Here is a 21,389-nt window from a genome sequence, read left to right as displayed (position 1 = left end):
TAAAAAAGATTGAAACAAGAATCCACACTGTATAATTTTGAGAAGTAAGCTAATTAATAGTCAGCTGTAAGATAATGACAATACATTAAAATTTCTATGCTAGAAAACTGATATATTGAGTATAATAATAACTAAATAGATAGTATTTATTAACAGCATTATTATTAACCATACAATATTCACTATCTCATTGGGTCCTCACAATACTCCTAAGAATAGGTTCTACGGTTATTCCCTCATTTATTCATGGGGAAATTAAAATTTATATATAAGAAACTGCCCAAGGTAACACTGTTAGTAAGCACCAGAGCTGGAGCTTAGATCCAGGTCTGTCTGACTTCAAAATAATCAATCAGCTCTACTAATAGAAGTTCTTAGCAGTCCCAAAGTAGAAATATTTACAGAGATACAATACTCCTTCAAAGAATTAATAGAATAAAAATATATAAATTATTATATACCATTATTAAAAGTAGAAAAAGATAAGGATATTAGTATATAATACATAATAGTACAAAATAACTTTGGATTTTAAAGTTGTTTACATATGGGGTTGGGTTAAGCAGACCAACATGTGTACATAATTGGAAGCAACACAAAGAGAGAATAAAGAGAAAGGAGGGGAAAAAACATTTGAATGAAATAATGGCTGAATACTTCCCCAAAGTGATGAAAATCAATTTATACATGTAAGAAGTTCAATAATTTCCACATAGGACAAACTAAAAGGAATACACACCCAGATATACCATAGTCAAAATGCTGAAAGCCAAAAACAGAGACAATTTTTAAAACAGTAGAAAAATGACTCACCACACCCTCATAAAGTTTAACAGCTTACTTCTTATCAGAAACAGTGAAGAAGAAAGGCAATGGGATGATATTTTCAAAGTACTAAAATTAAACACAAAATATCTGTCTACCAAGAATCTTATATCCAGTAACAACAAAAAAAAACCTTTAAGATAGAAAACTATCTTTAAAAATTGAAAGTGAATTAAAGATATTTCCAGATAAAGAAATTTATTGTTAGCAGACAAAACTTATAATAAATATTAAAGCAAGTTCTTCAGGATAAAGCAAGTGAAATCAGAAAATAATTCAATCTACATGAAGAAACAAACTGTGCCAGTAAAGGTAATTATGTACGTAATTTAAAAAATAATATAATTGAATATGTCTTTTCCTTTATCTTCGTAATTGATTTAAACAGCAATTACATTTAAAAAATGTATATAATTGTAAACGTACAAAAGACAAAGTTTAGAGTCAAAGACACAATGGGTTCAAAGTAAAAGGATGGGAAAAGATATACCATGCAAAAAGAAACCATGATAGAGCTAGAGTGGCTATATTAATATCAGGAAAACATAAGACTTTAGACCAAAAAATATTACTAGAGACAAAAACAGCCATCTTCTAAGAGGGTCAATACATTAGAAAGACATAACAATTAAAAACATATACTACATACCTAACATACTATCCCCAAAATACATGAAACAGAAATTGAAAGAACAACAAACGATTCAAAAATAATACTTGGATAATTCAATATCCCTATTTCAATAAAGGGTAGAAAAATGAGAAAGATTATCAACAGCATATAGAAGACTTAAACAATACTATAAAGCAGTACACATGTATAGACATAGAAATGTCTCTACATGCACCTACAGATATCTAAAGAACACTTCACCCCAATCGAAATCACCAAAAAGAAGCTCTCTTACTATGATGGAATTAAATTTGAAATTAATAACAGCCAGAAATTTGGTAAATTTGCAGACATGTGGAAATTAACAAACTTCTAAAGAACCAATGAGTCAAAGAAGAAATAATAAAATACTTTTATATGAATGAAAATAAAAATACAACATAAAACTTATGGGATTAAATAAACTAGGATTCAGAGGGAAATTTTTAAGTATAAATGCCTATAGTAGAAAAGAAAGAAAACATCAAATCAATAACCTAGTTATCCATATTAAAAAACTAGAAAAATAACAAACTAAAGCAAAAAGCAAACAAAAGATCAGGCAAAATAAAGGTTAGAGTAGAAATTAATAAATCATAGAATAGAAAAATAAGAGAGAAAATGAACAAAACCAGTAGTTAATCCTTTGAAAACACCAACAAGATGAGCAAACCTTTAGATAGACTGACCAATTAAAATAGAGGAAAGACTCAAAGTACAATATCAGGAATGAAAGAGAAAACATCAGTACTTACCTTACAAAAATAAAAAGAATTAAGGGAATACTATAAACAAATATATCCCCCCAAAATAGATCACTTAAATTAAAAAGAGGTAAATCCCTAGAAAGGTGAAATTACCAAAGTAACTCAGGAAAAAAATGTAAAAATCTGAAGAGATCAATAACAAGAGATTGAATTAATTAAAAAAATCTCTCACAAAGAAAAGTCCAATACCATATGGTTTCAGTGGTAAATTCTACAAAATTCTTAAAGAAGAATTAATACCACTCCTTCACAAACTCTTCCAAAAAATAAGAGAAGGGAACACACCGTAACTCATTCTATGAAGCAAGTATATGGATAGCAAAGCCAGATAAAGACACCAAATAAACTACAGACCAATATCATTAATGAATATAAATGTTAAAATACTCAAGAAAATATTATCAAACTGATTTATGCAACACATAAAAAGAATTATGCACCATAATCAAGCGAGATTATTCCAGGTACTCAAGATTGATTTAACATCCAAAAATCAAAGGGAACACATCACATTCATAAAGAAAAAATAATAATTTTCAACAGAGAAGTAGCATTGAACAATATCTTGCAACTTTTCATGATTAGAAAAAAAATTCAAACTAGAAATAAAAATGGAACTTCCTCAACCTAATAAAGGCCATCTATAAAAATCTCACTGATAACATCATACTTAATGGTTAATCCCTATTGTGTATATTTTTGCAGCTCTTATTAAAATTGTATTGGAGATCTACCTGGAAAAATTAGGTAAGAAAAAGAAATAAAAAGTGTCCAAACATGCAAAAATCAATTCTATTATTATATGGTAGCAAAGAACAATCTGAACATGAAGGGTTATTACCTAATAGTTTCTGCCTTGGTAGGTGAAAGCTTTCCTGGTCTTTTGGATAGAGAGATCAGGCTTTTCTTGGGGTCTGTTGTCTGTGCCCATTTGGTATTTCTGGGTTGCTCACTTCTCCAGCACCTTGTCTGGGGCAAATGAGGCAAAAAGAAAGCCTAGGGAACCCAGCATTATGTAGTTACTTGGATTCAGGGTCCCTAGCCAGTCTGCCTTCTTCTGTCTAACTCTCAGAGTCTTATGTCTTTTTTATATATAATGTCCAGGGTTTTTTTTTTAGCTATACTTAGTAAAAAGAACAGAAGAAAAAACGTCTACTCCATATTTCTGCAAGGCAGAGATTAAAGCAAAAATAATGCATCTTCCTATGCTTTATTTTTTAGGTTTTTGTCATTTTTGTTTTACTTTATATAAAACAATTTCATTTTACATTTTTTCTTTATTTACTAAGTAAATAAATTTTATCTTATTTATTTGGCATTTTTCACTATCTTTTCTAATGAAATCTTTTTTCAAACTCCTCAACAATGTCTCAATTCAGCTTGTAGGGGGAAAAAATGATTGATCACATCTAGTACAGGACAATCAGAAGAATGTAAGATTCCCTAGCAACCAGGAAGGGTGTTAGGAAGGAGGCAGATCCAGCTGCATACTTGAGTAAATGCCTGCATGGGTAGGAGAGGCAAGGGTGTGGAGCCCTGAAAACCAAAAGATTGAGGAAAGCTGTGGTTTTAGGTTCCTTACTTCCTATATATGGTATGCATAGGTGAATGGATATAGAATATATATTCCATCGGACCAAGGAGTTTTATTTTGTTCAGTGCTGTATCTATGATAGTCCTTGACATAAAGAAGAAAGTCAATAATATTTCTTGAATTAAGGAATGAATAAATGCAAAGAGATGTTCACAAAGCTTCTATTAGCCACAGTAATGAGAAGTTGTATTTTGGTTTGTTTTTGAGTTACCTAATGATTAATGAATCATCCATCAAAATGTTTATATGCTGTAAAAAACATATCTTTAAAGATATTAAGAAAAAAGAGAAGCAAAATAAAACAATCAGCACATGAACTTCTCACGCATGAATTTAGAATGGAAAAAAATCGTTTCTTTTCTTGTTCCATAACGGGGCACGAATCATCAACATTTACATTATAAAGACCTCTAACCTACCAAGAAAACATTGCTTATTTTTCCTATCTAAATTACTTTATTTTTTCCACTTTTTATCAAGTTGATTGTCAGTATGTTTCTAAGACACCTTGGTTGTAATATTTTACACAATAATTAATGTATCAGATGTATTCCTCTTAAGAGTACTATAATATCTTTGCGCAAAATGTGAAGCTCAGCAATAAATCAATAATATGGAAAGCTATATGAAAAGTATTTATACCAACGTTCCCTACTATAAGAGAATTTATATAGTTTGCATATTAACTGAATACAAGTATACTATGATAAATTAAATATAACTTTGTAGGATACGTGATTTGATACCTAATCCTTTAAAGCAAATTGTAATACTAATGCCTGAAACTTTTAAATTCTCTTTCTAAATGAGTGTCACATAATAATATGAGACAAAGAAGAGGTGAAATGAGTAGCTCTCAACTAAGTTTCTTCAAAATATAATTTGCAAAATATATTTGCAAAGTTGTTACATATGCTTTTAAACTCATTCATTGCTAGTGTTGAAAGTAATACACAATAAACACGTTTTCAGCAAAGGAAATATGTGGAGCTAGAGACAAAAAAAAATTTAAATATCAAATGCTGAGCTTTTCAGAAAAACACAACAATGTAAGTACTTTCAAAACATTTAGATACTGTCATACAGAGTGAAGTAAGTCAGAAACAGAAAAACAAACATCGTATATTAATGCATATTTGTGGAATCTATAAAAATGGTACAGATGAACTGGTTTGCAAGGCAGAAATGAGATACAGATGTAGAGAACAAACGTATGGACACCAAGGAGAGGAAGAGGGGGGGTGGGATGAATTGGGAGATTGGGATTGACATATATACACTAATATGTATAAAGTGGATGGCTAATGAGGGCCTGCTGTATAGCACAGGGAACTCCACTTCGCTATACAGTAGAAACTAACACAACATTGTAAAACAACTATACCCCAATTTAAATAAAAAAACATTTAATTTAGAATTCATAAATATAAATGAGTAAAATATAAATTCATCCAAGAATATATCACTTAATATGCCAGGAGAATTATGTAAATTCCAGTATTTTAATTCTTCCAACCCTTAGCCTTAGGAAAAAAAGAAGATGGTCCAAAATAGATCCTATACTTTTCCCCAACTCAACCACTGTAAAGCTGGTTTGTATTAGTAGAACTAAAAATTCACAACATTATAAAAAAAGAGTCAATAATCACAGCTGTAAAAACCAGCCATTTTTTAATAATCTTCTCAACAATGGCACCAGTTTCTATATTAGTGTGGTCACAAAAATGACCTTTCGTGTCCCAAGACATATCTACCAATTATTTTAATACCTTGGATTTTAAAAAAAAGTGCTTTTCACTTAAATTCTGGATCTACTTCTTTTTCTACTTTTATCCAAATGACTTGTTACAGGAAGCTTTTTGACATTAAATTATCAGCTAATTAAAATGAAATCAACTTCTATCATGTCTAGGAATGAAGTTGAATCAATAAAAAAATGTCTATATTCCACATATGGTAGAAGGATTTTTTAAACATTTATTGTAATAATTAACAATAAAAAAATAAACTAAATGCCTATTTACACAGGTATAGTTAAACCAATTATGGGGTGTGTGTGTGTGTGTGTGTATATATATATGTATATATATATGTATATATATATGTGTATGTATATGCATATATACGTTTGTATATGTGTGTGTATATATATATATGTATACACACATATATATATACATATATATACACACTGTGGAATACTATAGAACAATGACAAAAATAGGATAAGTTTATATATACTGACAAGTAAATATAGCAAGAAACAAAAGAACAGATTGAGTAGAACAACATTTTTCTAAAAGCAAATCAAAATTATACAGCATGAGTGTACGTGTGTGTGTGTGTGTGTGTGTGTGTGTGCGCATGTGTGTGTGTGTGTGTAAATATAAAGAAAAACCTCTAGAAGGATGCACATAACACCATTCACACTGGTTACTTCTGGGGAGAAGTTTTTGAATTTGATTTCAACAAGAATGTATTCCTTAATTACTTGATGGAAAAAAATGATCTAACATAAAATTTAGGGGGGAAAAATTTTGTCATTAAACTCTCAATTTACTTTAAATGATTAAGCTTATGCAGGCTTATTAGCTTATCCAGAATAATACTGTATATATCACTGATACTGACATTTATTATAATTTTTATTATTACTTAAATGTACCCAAATCTATTTAATTTGTTTAAGAAAAAAAGCTATGACAATAATTTTCAGATTTATATCACTTTTTTTTCTATAAAAGGTGGAACCAGAGTAAAGACCAAAAAAGCTAATAACCTAGCAATTAATTCTACAGTATTTTGTTTTCGAACTTCAATCCTGTGTTCTCAAATATTCTGTAAGTTCTCAAATGCAGAGCAACATCTAGCATTACCTTTGTAATCTAAGTATGCTTTCAATGAACACTTATTAATCAATGAAAGGAATTCTATACCAAAATAAGACTACACTATAATTCTATAATTTGTGTAGCATATGTCTATGTGTGTAATTTTTTTTTACTAAAGTTTGCCAAAGTTTAAAAAAATAAAGAAAACAGACTCTCAAACCGCTACCTTATATTCATCCACAATAATGCTGAGGGCTTCATGACCAGCTTTCCTCATGTCTTCCAATTCTTGTTTATGTTTTTCCTGAAAGAAAGTAAGTAACTAAGCCATGATTTGTTCTTTTGACAAAATAACAACACACCATTGACTTCTGCATCTATAAGTGATTGAGTAGCTTGTGGCACGCAGCTGCAAACAAACAGAAAAACTATTTTTAAAAAAAGTTCTGTTTAAAAGCATTCTGCAGGGCTGTGGCAATGAGAAATTAAAGGGAAACAATAACTGAGAAAGGAAAACCATGCTGAGAGGTAAGGTAACACACAGCAATGGTGTTATCCCTTGGGGCATCTGGCAATTCTGGACCTGGATCTAGAGACAGGAGGTCCTGTGTTACTTCAACAAGCCAGGACCTTTTTTTTTTTTTTTCATTACTTCTCTAGTAACATATACATGCCAATAGTTTAATACATAATAAAGTTTGAGAACCAATGGATTAAGGTAATCAACTCCCCATTCTACCTTTCTAGGAAAGGAGAGGCTTACCTCTCTTTGGAGAATGTTAACATCCTACAGAGCCTTTCCAATTTTTCAAACACAATGTACAGCTTTCAATGCAAAATTATCAGAGATGGTAAAAGATGAGACCAAAGAAACAGAAAACAGAAAAGACAAAAGAAATAGACCCATGTGTGATTCAGAAATTATTTATCAAAGAGTTTAAAATATGTATGAATAATACATTCAAGAAAATAGAGACGAAATGGAGAAAACAGATAGGATAGAGATTTTCTTCAGAGAACTGGGATTCGTAAAACAGAAATTCTACAGTGAGAAAAAACGTATTATTAACAACGCAATAGATGAGGTAAATAGTAGGTAAAACAGCAGAAAGCAGGATTAGAGAACCAAAAGACAGTGGGGGAAAAAAAAGAAACTACAGCAGAAAGAGAAATAAGTGATGGAAAATACAAAAAAAAAAAAAAAAAACTTTAAAAAGACATGGGACAGAGTAAAAAGATCAAATATAAATGTAACAGAAGAATTGTAACAAATAATCCAAAGAAAGAAGAAAAAAATTAAATGTAGCAAGATGGCAACAATAGAGTGATGAAGAAAAATAGAAAACAAAAATTTCTAACATTATGCATGAATTCAGGGTATTATAAAACCTACAGATATTTCTAATAAACAGTAAGATATTATTAAATATTAGAGCAATAAATATGAAATTTTAGATGAAATGAAAAAACTCCTATGAAAAAACACAACTTAACAAAACTGAAAGAAGATGAAATAAAAATTCTGAAGAGTCCTATATGTGTTAAAAAAAATTGAACCTGTATTAATTTAAAAACCAAACAAAATAAAACTTCCGACCAAGGAATCCATAAGCCCAGATGATTTAACAGGTTGATTTTAATAAACATTTAAGAAACAAGTAACAGAGACCTTACACAAAATCTTCCAGAGAATAGAAAAAGAGGGAATACTTCCCTACATATTTTATTAAGACAGCATATCCCTTATACTAAAATCTGTAAAGATAAAGTTATGAACCAATCTCTTTTATGAAAACAGAAGCTAAAATTCTACATAAAATATTAGCAGATGGAATCTAGCAATACATAAATAAGATAATACATCTCAACCAAGCGGGATTTATTTTAGGAATGTCAGGTAGGTAGAAGTGATGTACACCATTTCATGCTTGAACCACAAAACCTCCAACACAATCCTCCACACATTCCCTTTTTCCCCCTATTTGCCTGCTGATGTCAATGCCTAAGATGAAAATTAAAGTCACGTGCTGCGAACAGCAGCAGGGCCTCTATCAGCCTGGGACTCTGAATGACTGCACCATCACCCCAGTGGACTTGGAGAGAAAATTAACTATATTTAGGGAAAAGATAACACCAACAGTTCTTGTTCATTTACTGTCACCACTTTCTCATTTATAAGCTTCCCTCATTTACTATGCCTTACTTATTCACAAGTTCTATTTCATTATCAAATTCTAATTGCCATTTCCAGTATATCACTTTATGTATCTTTCTGTAGCTAAGTCATTCTTTCCCAAAACAGCCTAAACATAAAGGACCAACAAGGGCACTTATTATAAACACTGATTTTTGTTGGTATGACTATCAATCTATGGCTCATGGCAGCAATCTTTTTAAAGTCATTTTCCCATTTCTGTCAGAGTTGTTTTAGTAAAAACTAAATAACATAGTAGCTAAATCCAATTACCTGGTAAAGCAAGCTCATACATTCTATTATACTAAAAAGCAAACACATGTGGGCAGCACTACCAACTCACCACTATGGAACTCCTATTCAGGTCAGGTTATCTCACTAATGTTATGTGACTGTTTCATAAAATGACCTATGAGGGCAAAAGCATCAATTTCTATGCTGAATATTAACATAGTTTTGTTTCTCTTAGTTTTTAAGATTTTTTAAAAAAAAGTAAATAGAAACATTTTTCTGACACTTTCTTTTCACATCATAGTGGAACATCTTAGGCAGTTCTTGGGATGCATATATTATACCTTAAGACCAGTGATTTATGACAAATTCATATACAACAGGTTACATGGTCAAACAAATTGTGGAAATTAACAATATATATTAAAATATTAGACCTCCTACAAACCCACAAGTAAAGAAATATGTTGAACTTTACTAAAACCAGCATTTTTCAGACTTAACTAATATACTTTTTTTCTCTATCTTGACAATACCTGTTACCAACTAATCTCTTCAGTTCAGAATTGAAACTGAGAACCAAAAAGGTCAAAAAAGCTTTCTAGAGTTAATCAGTCTAAAGCAAAGCAAATTAACCTAGATCCACTAAGTGAAACTGAGAATATAATCTATTTTTACCTCAGTAATTAGAAACTGAAGATGAATATGCACCATTTCAATTATAAAGTTTGATCATTCAACAACTATGGTCTGAATAATGACATGAACCATGAAAAAGTATTAGTGCTCTATTTAAGGCACACATAGAGTCCATTATATTAAGCAATTCATATAAAAGGTTTTATCTAATAGACATTTTATAAATGATCAAAATGTTCTATGACATTATATTTTATTATAATTGAAAATAAACACTTAGTCAATGGCTGTATCTTCTCACATAGAAGGAACAGCAATCCAGTGCTTTGCATAGTGCCTTAGAACACAGCAGCTGTTCACAAATGTTTGTTGGATTATGCTGAAATTCTCATTATTGACATAATGGATTTCTATAATCATGTTAGATATCAGAACTAAAATTTTGAAATTATATTCAATGTGTACTTCATAAGAAATTTTTACATAATGTAGAGATACTCAGTAATATTCATCATCATTCAAGATAGAAAATGTAGACTCTGAGAGTACCATGAAATTTACAGTTACCGATCACCTAAAGTTTTCCCAGATGCCATTAGTTTATACCAAATTTTCTTTGTAAGCATTATATTTAATTTAAACAATAACTACGTGCCTGACTCTGCTAGCCTCTGGGGACAAAAAGATGATGAAAATATAATAGTTATCTTCAGCCTAGTAATACAGAAGATTGACTAACCTGTATACAGTAACTTGAAAGTGATAATGAGTATGAAAGGATTTTGTTAATGAAGACAAAAATAAGGTATTATTACTGCTGCTACTAGTATCAAATTTGCTGCTGCTACTTTTCAATAATGAACAAAACCCCTAGACCAAAGATCAGCAAAACCATAGAAGGCTGAACAACACATAAACAAACTAGAAGAAACAAAAAACTATAGAATACCCCACCCAACAACAGCAGAATACACATTATTCTCAAGTGGAAATGGAACAATCTCCAGGATAGACTATATGGTAGGCAACAAAACAAGTCTTAATAAATTTTAAAATACTGAAGTCAAAGTATGCTCTTTGACCACAAGGGAATGAAATCTGAAATAATTAATAGTGGTAAACTTGAGAAAATTCACAAATGTGTAGAAATTAACACATTCCTAAATAACCAATGAGTCAAAGAAGAAATCACAAGGAAAATTAAAAATCTATATTAAAAAAAGAAGAATTTCAAATCAATAACCTAATCTTTCACCTTAAAGAACTAGAAAAAGAAGAGCAAACTAAACCCAAAGCAAGCATAATGAAGGAAATAAAAAGATTAGAAAGAAAATAAATAAAAGAATAGAAAAAAATAGAGAAAATCAACTGGACCAAAGTTGGTTCTTTAAAGAAAGTCAACAATATTGACAAATCTTGATTGACCAAGAAAAAAAAAAAAAAAGAGATGACTCAAATTATTAAAATCAGGAATGAAGGAAAGGACTTACTACTGAATTTAAAGAAACAAAAAGGAGCATATGAAAATATTATGAATAACTGTATGCCAATAAATTAGATAACAAGGTTGTAATGGACAAATTCCTAGAAATATGTAAACTACTAAAATTGACTCAAGAAGAAATAGAAAACCAAACAGACCTACGACAAGAGAATAAATCAGTAATCAAAAAACTTCGCACAAAGAAAATCCCTTCTTTCAGATGACTTCAGTGGTGAATTCTAACAAATGTTTATAAAAGGATTAACATCAATATTTTTCATATTTCTCCCCAAAATTGATAAGGAAATATGTTCTAACTCATTCTATGAGGCCAGTATTACACTAATCCAAAGCCACACAAAGACAACACAAGAAAAGACAAAGTGATGTGTCTTACGAATATGGATGAAAAATTCCTCAAAAAAATAGCAGCAAGCAGAATCCAACAGCATATTAAAAAGACTACACCCTACACCTAGGATCAAATGTAATTTACCTCAGGAATGCAAAGGTGGTCCAACATACAAAAAGCAATCCATTTAACACACCACATTAAAACAATGAAGGAAATAAAACCCCACATGATCATCTCAGTATGCAGAAAAAGAGTGACAAGATCAAGCATATTTTCACTATAAAAATACTCAACAAACTAGGAATAAAAAACAGTATCCTCAACTTGATAAAGGGCATTTGTGAAAAACCCACAGCTAACATCATAATATTGTCAGACTAAAAGCTTTCCCCTAACATCAGGAACAAGACAAGGCTGTACACTCTTGCCACCTCTATTAAACATTGCACTGAAATTCTAGCAAGGGCATTAGGCAAGAAAAATAAATAAAAGGCATCCTTGGAAATTATTATATCAGAAATGCAGAAGTAAAACTATCCCTATTTTCAGAAGACATGATTTTACACATGGGAAACTGTAAAAAATTATTAGATCTAATAAACAAAACACTATTAAATCTAATAAACAAGTTAAGCAAAGTTATAAGAAACAAGGTCAAGACAAAATCAGTTGTATTTCTATATACTTGCAATGAACAAACCAAATATGAAATAAAGAAAACAATTCCATTTACAAAAGTATGAAAAATGATAAAATACTTTGAAATATTTTTTTACCAAAGATGTATAAAACTTTTACACTACAAACGACAAAACACTGTAGAGTCTTAAAACATGTAAAGACATCCTGTGTTCCTGGATTGGAAGACTTATGTCGTTAATCCCAAAATTTATCTGTAGATTCAATAAAATCCCTATCAAAACACCAGTGACTTTATTTTGCAGAATCAGACAAGCTCATCCTAAAATTCATATAGAATTGCAAGGGATTATGAGTAGTTAAAACAATCTTGAAAAAGAAGAGCAAAGTTGGAGGACTTATACTTCCCAATTTCAAAACTTAGCACAAAGCTGAAGTAACCAAAACAGTGTGGTACTGGCATAAGGACAGAGAGTCCAGTGGAAAATAAAAATGAGACTCCCAAAATAAGCCCATACATCTATAACCAACTGATTTTTGACAAGAGTAAACAAGTCAATTCAATAGCAAGAGAATAACCTTATCAGCAAATGATGGTGGGATAACTAGACACACATGCAAAAGGATAAATCTGGAACCCCACTTCACATATGTATAAATATTAACTCAAAATAAATCAAATTCCTTAATATAAAAGCTAAAACTATTAAATTCTTGTAGGAAAAATAGGTGCATACCTTTGTAACCTTGGATTAGGCAACAGTTTCTAAAAATATGACACTATAAGCACAAGTGAACAATTTTAAAAATACATAAATTTAAAACTTTGTGCATCAAAGGACAGTATCAAGAAAGCAAAAAAGCAACCCACTAAATATTTGTAAATAATATATCTAAGAAAGGTCTGGTATCCAGAATGTATACAACTCTCATAACTCAGCAACAAAAAGACAACCACATTTTAAAAACAGGCAAAGAACTTGAGTAGATATTTCTCCAAAGATACAAACGTTCAACTTTATTAGGCATTATGAAATTCAAGTCAAAACCACTGGCATCCACTAGCATGGCTATAATTAAATAGACAGAAAATAAGTGTTGGCAAGGAGGTGGAGAAACTGAGAACCTCACACCTTGCTGGTTGAAATGTAAAATGGTGTTTCCACAGTGAAAAACATATTCGCAGTTCCTCAAAAAAATTAAACATAGAGTTACCAAATGTCCCGGAAATTTCACTCCTAATTATATACCTAAGGGCACTGAAAATATACATTCACACAAAAACTTGGACACAAATGTTCATATCAGCATTATTAAGAATAGCAAAAAAAGTAAAAACAATGTAAATGTTCATCAGCTAATAAATAAACAAAATGAAGTATTATACATACAAGGGAATATTATTCACCCATAAAAGGAATGAAACGATACATGCTTTAACATGGAAGAACCTTGAAACCATTATGCTAAGTGCAAGTAGCTAGACACAAATGGCCACATATTGCATGATTTCATTTTATATGAAATGTCCAAAATAGGTAAATCTAGAGAGAGCAAGTACATTAGCAATTGCCAGGTGCTGGGGGAGAGGGAACTAGGGAAGAACTGCTTAATGCATACAAGGCTTCTTCTTGAGGTGATGACACTATCTGGCACTAGATACTAGTGACAATACAACAACATTGTGAATATACTAAAAAATACTAAACTCTATACTTTAAAATGTTTTAAATGGTGAATTTTATATTATGCAAATTTTATCCTAATACAAAAAAAACACACTGGTGCAAGAAAGAAATAGTATGTTTGTGTCAATTTAATTTCTAAGCTGAAAGGTGTTTTTTCTTTGATTTTGTTATTCATTTCTAATTTTGTCTCATTCTGATCAGAGAATGCTGGTTTTATAATTTTACTTCTTGGAATTCATTGGGTTGAAAGATTACTCATAAACAACCAGAGAATAACATTCTCTTTTTGAATGCCGCAAACCACTTGCAGCTTTTAAAATCGAAAATCAGTTAGCTGGGGGGGGAGAGGGGCAAGATGGCAGAAGAGTAAGACGCGGAGATCACCTTCCTTCCCACAGATACAGTAGAAATACATCTACAAGTGGAACTGTTCCTACAGAACACTCACTGAACGCCGGCAGAAGACGTCAGACCTCCCAAAAGGCAAGAAAATCCCCACGTACTTGGGTAGGGCAAAAGAAAAAAGAAATAACAGAGACAAAAGAATAGGGATGGGACCTGCACCAGTGGGAGGGAGCTGTGAAGAAGGAAAGGTTTCCACACACTAGGAAGCCCCTTTGTGGGCAGAGACTGTGGGTGGCAGAGGGGGGAAGCTTCGGAGCCACGGAGGAGAGCGCAGCCACAGGGGTGTGGAGGGCAAAGAGGAGAGATTCCCGCACGGAGGATCGGTGCTGAGTGGCACTCACCAGCCCGAGAGGCTTGTCTGCTCAGCCGCCGGGGCGGGCGGGGGCTGGGAGCTGAGGCTCGTGCTTCGGTGCTAGCCGGGAGGGAGTCCGGGAAAAAGTCTGCAGCTGCCGAAGAGGCAAGGGACTTTTTCTTCCCTCTTTGTTTCATGGCGCACAAGGAGAGGGGATTCAGAGCGCCACCTAGGCGAGCTCCAGAGACGGGCGTGAGCCGCGGCTATCAGCGCGGGCCCCAGAGGCGGGCGCGAGCCGCGGCTAACGGCGCGGACCCCAGAGACGGGCGTGAGCCACGGTTCTCAGCGCGGACCCCAGAGACGGGCAGGAGACGCTAGGGCTGCTGCTGCCGTCACCAAGAAGTCTGTGTGCGAGCACAGGTCACTCTCCACACCGCCCCTCCTGGGAGCCTGAGCAGCTCGCCACTACCAGGGTCCCGTGATCCAGGGACAACTTCGCCGGGAGAATGCACGGCACGCCTCAGGCTGCTGCAACGTCAAGCCGGCCTCTGCCGCCGCAGGCTCACCCCACCTCCTCCGTACCGCTCCCTCCCACCGGTCTGAGTGAGCCAGAGCCCCCGAAGCAGCTGCTCCTTTAACCCCGTCCTGTCTGGGCGGGGAACAGACGCCCTCAGGCGACCTACACGCAGAGGCGGGTCCAAATCCAAAGCTGAACTCCGGGAGCTGTACGAACAAAGAAGAGAAAGGGAAGTCTCCCCCAGCAGCCTCAGAAGCAGAGGATTAAAGCTCCACAAACAACTAGATGTGCCTGCATCTGTTGAATACCTGAATAGACAACGAATCATCCCAAATTCAAGAGGTGGACTTTGGGAGCAGAATATATTAATTTTTCCCCTTTTCCTTTTTTTGTGAGTGTATATGTGTATGCTTCTGGGTGAGATTTTGTCTGTATAGCTTTGCTTTCACCATTAGTCCTAGGGTTAGGTCCGTCCGTGTTTTTTTTTTTTTTTTTTTACTCAAAAAAAATTTCTTTTTCCTAATAAATGTTTTCTTAATAATTTTTTCCTTATTTTCTATTTTTAGAAATTAAAAAAAATTTTTTAATAAGTTTTTTCATATTTTTTATTTTAAAAAATTAAAAAAATTTTTTTCTTAATAAATTTTTTCTTAATAATTTGTTTCTTATTTTTTACTATAAAAAATTAATAAATCTATTTTTAAAAATTAAAAAAAAAATTTTTTTCTGAATACATTTCTTAATAATTTTTTTCTTATTTTTTATTAAAATAGCTTTATTTTATTTTATTTTATCCTCTTTCCTTCTTTCTTTCTATTTTTTTCTCCCTTTTATTCTGAGCCGTCTGGACGAAAGGCTCTTGCTGCTCCAGCCAGGTATCAGGGCCGTGCCTCTGAGGTGGGAGAGCCAACTTCAGGACACTGGTCCACAAGAGACCTCCCAGCTCCACGTAACACCAAACGGCGAAAATCTCTCAGAGATCTCCATCTCAACATCAAGACCCAGCTTCACTCAACGACCAGCAAGCTACAGTGCTGGACACCCTAAGCCAAACAACTAGCAAGACAGGAACACAGCCCCATCCAGTAGCAGAGAGGCTGCCTAAAATCATAAGAAGGCCACAGACACCCCAAAACACACCATCAGACGTGGACGTGCGCACCAGAAAGACAAGATCCAACCTCATCCACCAGAACACAGGCACTAGTCCCCTCCACCAGGAAGCCTACACAACCCACTGAACCAACCTTAGCCAATGGGGACAGATACCAAAAACAACGGGAACTACGAACCTGCAGCCTGTGAAAAGGAGACCCCAAACACAGTAAGATAAGCAAAATGAGAAGACAAAAAACCACACAGCAGGTGAAGGAACAGGGTCAAAACACACCAGACCTAACAAATGAAGAGGAAATAGACAGTCTACCTGAAAAAGAATTCAGAATAATGATAGTAAATATGATCCAAAATCTTGGAAATAGAATAGACAAAATGCAAAAAACATTTAACAAGGATGTAGAAGAACTAAAGAGGAACCAAGCAACGATGAAAAACACAATAAATGAAATTAAAAATACTCTAGACGGGATCAATAGCAAAATACCTGAGGCAGAAGAACGGATAAGTGACCTGGAAGATAAAATAGTGGAAATAACTACTGAAGAGCAGAATAAAGAAAAAAGAATGAAAAGAACTGAGGATAGTCTCAGAGACCTCTGGGACAACATTAAATGCACCAACATTCGAATTATAGGGGTCCCAGAAGAAGAAGAGAAAAAGAAAGGGACTGAGAAAATATTTGAAGAGATTATAGTTGAAAACTTCCCTAATATGCGAAAGGAAATAGTTAATCAAGTCCTGGAAGCACAGAGAGTCCCATACAGGATAAACCCAAGGAGAAACACGCCAAGACACATATTAATCAAACTGTCAAAAATTAAATATAAGGAAAACATATTAAAGGCAGCAAGGGAAAAACAACAAATAACACACAAGGGAATCCCCATAAGGTTAACAGCTGATCTTTCAGCAGAAACTCTGCAAACCAGAAGGGAGTGGCAGGATATACTTAAAGTGATGAAGTTCTGAGAAAAACCTACAACCAAGGTTACTCTACCCAGCAAGGATCTCATTCAGATTTGATGGAGAAATTAAAACCTTTACAGACAAGCAAAAGCTGAGAGAGTTCAGCACCACCAAACCAGCTTTACAACAAATGCTAAAGGAACTTCTCTAGGCAAGAAACACAAGAGAAGGAAAACACCTACAATAACAAACATAAAATATTTAAGAAAATGGTAATAGGAACATACATATCGATAATTACCTTAAATGTAAATGGATTAAATGCTCCCACCAAAAGACACAGACTGGCTGAATGGATACAAAAGCAAGACCCATATATATGCTGTCTACAAGAGACCCACTTCAGACCTAGAGACACATACAGACTGAAAGTGAGGGGATGGAAAAAGATATTCCATGCAAATGGAAATCAAAAGAAAGCTGGAGTAGCAATTCTCATATCAGACAAAACAGACTTTAAAATAAAGACTATTACAAGACACAAAGAAGGACACTATATAATGATCAAGGGATCGATCCAAGAAGAAGATATAACAATTGTAAATATTTATGCACCCAACATAGGAGCACCTCAGTACATAAGGCAAATACTAACAGCCATAAAAGGGGAAATTGACAGTAACACAATCATAGTAGGGGACTTTAACACCCCACTTTCACCAATGGACAGATCATCCAAAATGAAAATAAATAAGGAAACACAAGCTTTAAATGATACATTAAACAAGAGGGACTTAATTGATATTTATAGGACATTCCACCCAAAAACAACAGAATACACATTTTTCTCAAGTGCTCATGGAACATTCTCCAGGATAGATCATATCTTGAGTCACAAATGAAGCCTTGGTAAATTTAAGAAAATTGAAATCGTATCAAGTATCTTTTCCGACCACAACGCTATGAGACTAGATATCAATTACAGGAAAAAGATCTGTAAAAAATACAAACACATGGAGGCTACACAATACACTACTTAATAACGAAGTGATCACTGAAGAAATCAAAGGGGAAATCAAAAAATACCTAGAAACAAATGACAATGGAGACATGATGACCCAAAACCTATGGGATGCAGCAAAAGCAGTTCTAAGAGGGAAGTTTATAGCAATACAAGCCTATATCAAGAAACAGGAAACATCTCGAATAAACAACCTAACCTTGCACCTGAAGCAATTAGGGAAAGAAGAGCAAAAAAACCCCAAAGCTAGCAGAAAGAAAGAAATCATAAAGATCAGATCAGAAATAAATGAAAAAGAAATGAAGGAAACAATAGCAAAAATCAATGAAACTAAAAGCTGGTTCTTTGAGAAGATAAACAAAATTGATAAACCATTAGCCAGACTCATCAAGAGAAAAAGGGAGAAGACTCAAATCAATAGAATTAGAAATGAAAAAGGAGAAGTAACCACTGACACTGCAGAAATACAAAAGATCATGAGAGATTACTACAAGCAACTCTATGCCAATAAAATGGACAACCTGGAAGAAATGGACAGATTCTTAGAAATGCACAACCTGCCGAGACTGAACCAGGAAGGAATAGAAAATATGAACAGACCAATCACAAGCACTGAAATTGAAACTGTGATTATAAACCTTCCAACAAACAAAAGCCAAGGACCAGATGGCTTCACAGGCGAATTCTATCAAGTATTTAGAAAAGAGCTAACACCTATCCTTCTCAAACTCTTCCAAAATATTGCAGAGGGAGGAACACTCCACAACTCATTCTACGAGGCCACCATCAGCCTGATACCAAAACCAGACAAAGATGTCACAAAGAAAGAAAACTACAGGCCAATATCACTGATGAACATAGATGCAAAAATCCTCAACAAAATACTAGCAAACAGAATCCAACAGCACATTAAAAGGATCATACACCATGATCAAGTGGGGTTTATCCCAGGAATACAAGCATTCTTCAATATACGCAAATCAATCAATGTGATACACCATATTAACAAATTGAAGGAGAAAAACCATATGATCATCTCAATAGATGCAGAGAAAGCTTTCGACAAAATTCAACACCCATTTATGATAAAAGCCCTGCAGAAAGTAGGCATAGAGGGAACTTTCCTCAACATAATAAAGGCCATATATGACAAACCCACAGCCAACACTGTCCTCAATAGTGAAAAACTGAAACCATTTCCACTAAGATCAGGAACAAGACAAGGTTGCCCACTCTCACCACTATTATTCAACATAGTTTTGGAAGTGTTAGCCACAGCAATCAGAGAAGACAAAGAAATAAAAGGAATCCAAATCGGAAAAGAAGAAGTAAAGCTGTCACTGTTTGCAGATGACATGATACTATACATAGAAAATCCTAAAACTGGCACCAGAAAACTCCTAGAGCTAATCAATGAATTTGGTAAAGTAGCAGGATACAAAATTAATGCACAGAAATCTCTTGCATTCCTATATACTAATGATGAAAAATCTTAAAGTGAAATTAAGAGAACACTCCCGTTTACCATTGCAACAAAAAGAATAAAATATCTAGGAATAAACCTACCTAAGGAGACAAAAGACCTGTATGCAGAAAATTATAAGACACTGATGGAAGAAATTAAAGATGATACAAATAGATGGAGAGATATACCATGTTCTTGCATTGGAAGAATCAACATTGTGAAAATGACTCTACTACCCAAAGCAATCTACAGATTCAATGCAATCCCTATTAAACTACCACTGGCATTTTTCACAGAACTAGAACAAAAAATTTCACAATTTGTATGGAGACACAAAAGACCCCGAATAGCCAAAGCAATCTTGAGAACGAAAAATGGAGCTGGGGGAATCAGGCTCCCTGACTTCAGACTATATTACAAAGCTACAGTAATCAAGACAGTTTGGTACTGGCACAAAAACAGAAATATAGATCAATGGAACAGGATAGAAAGCCCAGAGATAAACCCACGCACATATGGTCACCTTATCTTTGATAAAGGAGGCAAGCATATACAGTGGAGAAAAGACAGCCTCTTCAATAAGTGGTGCTGGGAAAATTGGACAGGTACATGTAAAAGTATGAAATTAGAACACTCCCTGACACCATACACAAAAATAAACTCAAAATGGATTCAAGACCTAAGTGTAAGGCCGACACTATAAAACTCTTAGAGGAAAACATAGGCAGAACACTCTATGACATAAATCACAGCAAGATCCTTTTTGACCCAGCTCCTAGAGAAATGGAAATAAGAACACAAATAAACAAATGGGACCTAATGAAACTTAAAAGCTTTTGCACAGCAAAGGAAACAATAAACAAGACCAAAAGACAACCCTCAGAATGGGAGAAAATATTTGCAAATGAAGCAACTGACAAAGGATTAATCTCCAAGATTTACAAGCAGCTCATGCAGCTCAATAACAAAAAAACAAACAACCGAATCCAAAAATGGGCAGAAGACCTAAATAGACATTTCTCCAAAGAAGATATACAGATGGCCAACAGACACATGAAAGAATGCTCAACATCATTAATCATTAGAGAAATGCAAATCAAAACTACAATGAGGTATCATCTCACACCCGTCAGAATGTCCATCATCAAAAAATCTACAAACAATAAATGCTGGAGAGGGTGTGGAGAAAAGGGAACACTCTTGCACCGTTGGTGGGAATGTAAATTGATACAGCCACTATGGAGAACAGTATGGAGGTTCCTTAAAAAACTAAAAATAGAACTACCATACGACCCAGCAATCCCACTACTGGGCATATACCCTGAGAAAACCATAATTCAAAAAGAGTCATGTACCAAAATGTTCATTGCAGCTCTATTTACAATAGCCAGGACATGGAAGCAACCTAAGTGTCCATCATCGGATGAATGGATAAAGAAGATGTGGCACATATATACAATGGAATATTACTCAGCCATAAAAAGAAATGAAATGGAGGTATTTGTAATGAGGTGGATGGAGTTAGAGTCTGTCATACAGAGTGAAGTAAGTCAGAAAGAGAAAAACAAATACAGTATGCTAACACATATATATGGAATCTAAGGAAAAAAAAAAAAAAAGCCATGAAGAACCTAGTGGCAAGATGGGAATGAAGACACAGACCTACTAAAGAATGGACTAGAGGATATGGGGAGGGGGAGGGGTGAGATGTGACAGGATGAGAGAGTGTCATGGACATATATACACTACCAAATGTAAAATAGATT

General features: G+C 33.9%; 1 protein-coding gene across 23 annotated transcripts in view; it reads right to left on the bottom strand.

Annotated features, from left to right (window-relative positions):
• The window catches only part of CCDC91 (coiled-coil domain containing 91), a 422,422-nt gene that overhangs the window by 201,571 nt on the left and 199,462 nt on the right, over positions 1-21,389 (bottom strand). For 21 of the 23 annotated variants that reach the window (XM_082352212.1, XM_082352191.1, XM_082352211.1 and 18 more), the window contains one exon: positions 6,896-6,973. The exons of the other annotated variants lie outside the window; for them this stretch is intronic. In XM_082352212.1, the coding sequence (XP_082208338.1) occupies positions 6,896-6,973 (78 nt within the window). The remainder of the gene's footprint in view (positions 1-6,895; positions 6,974-21,389) is intronic. 23 annotated transcript variants of the gene reach the window in all.

This window comes from Balaenoptera borealis, assembly GCF_965194805.1.
Source record: "Balaenoptera borealis genome assembly, chromosome: 13".
Classification (NCBI taxonomy): Eukaryota; Metazoa; Chordata; class Mammalia; order Artiodactyla; family Balaenopteridae; genus Balaenoptera; species Balaenoptera borealis.
The sequence above is the reverse complement of the archived record's forward strand: the minus strand, read 5'-3'. Positions and strand labels throughout refer to the sequence as shown.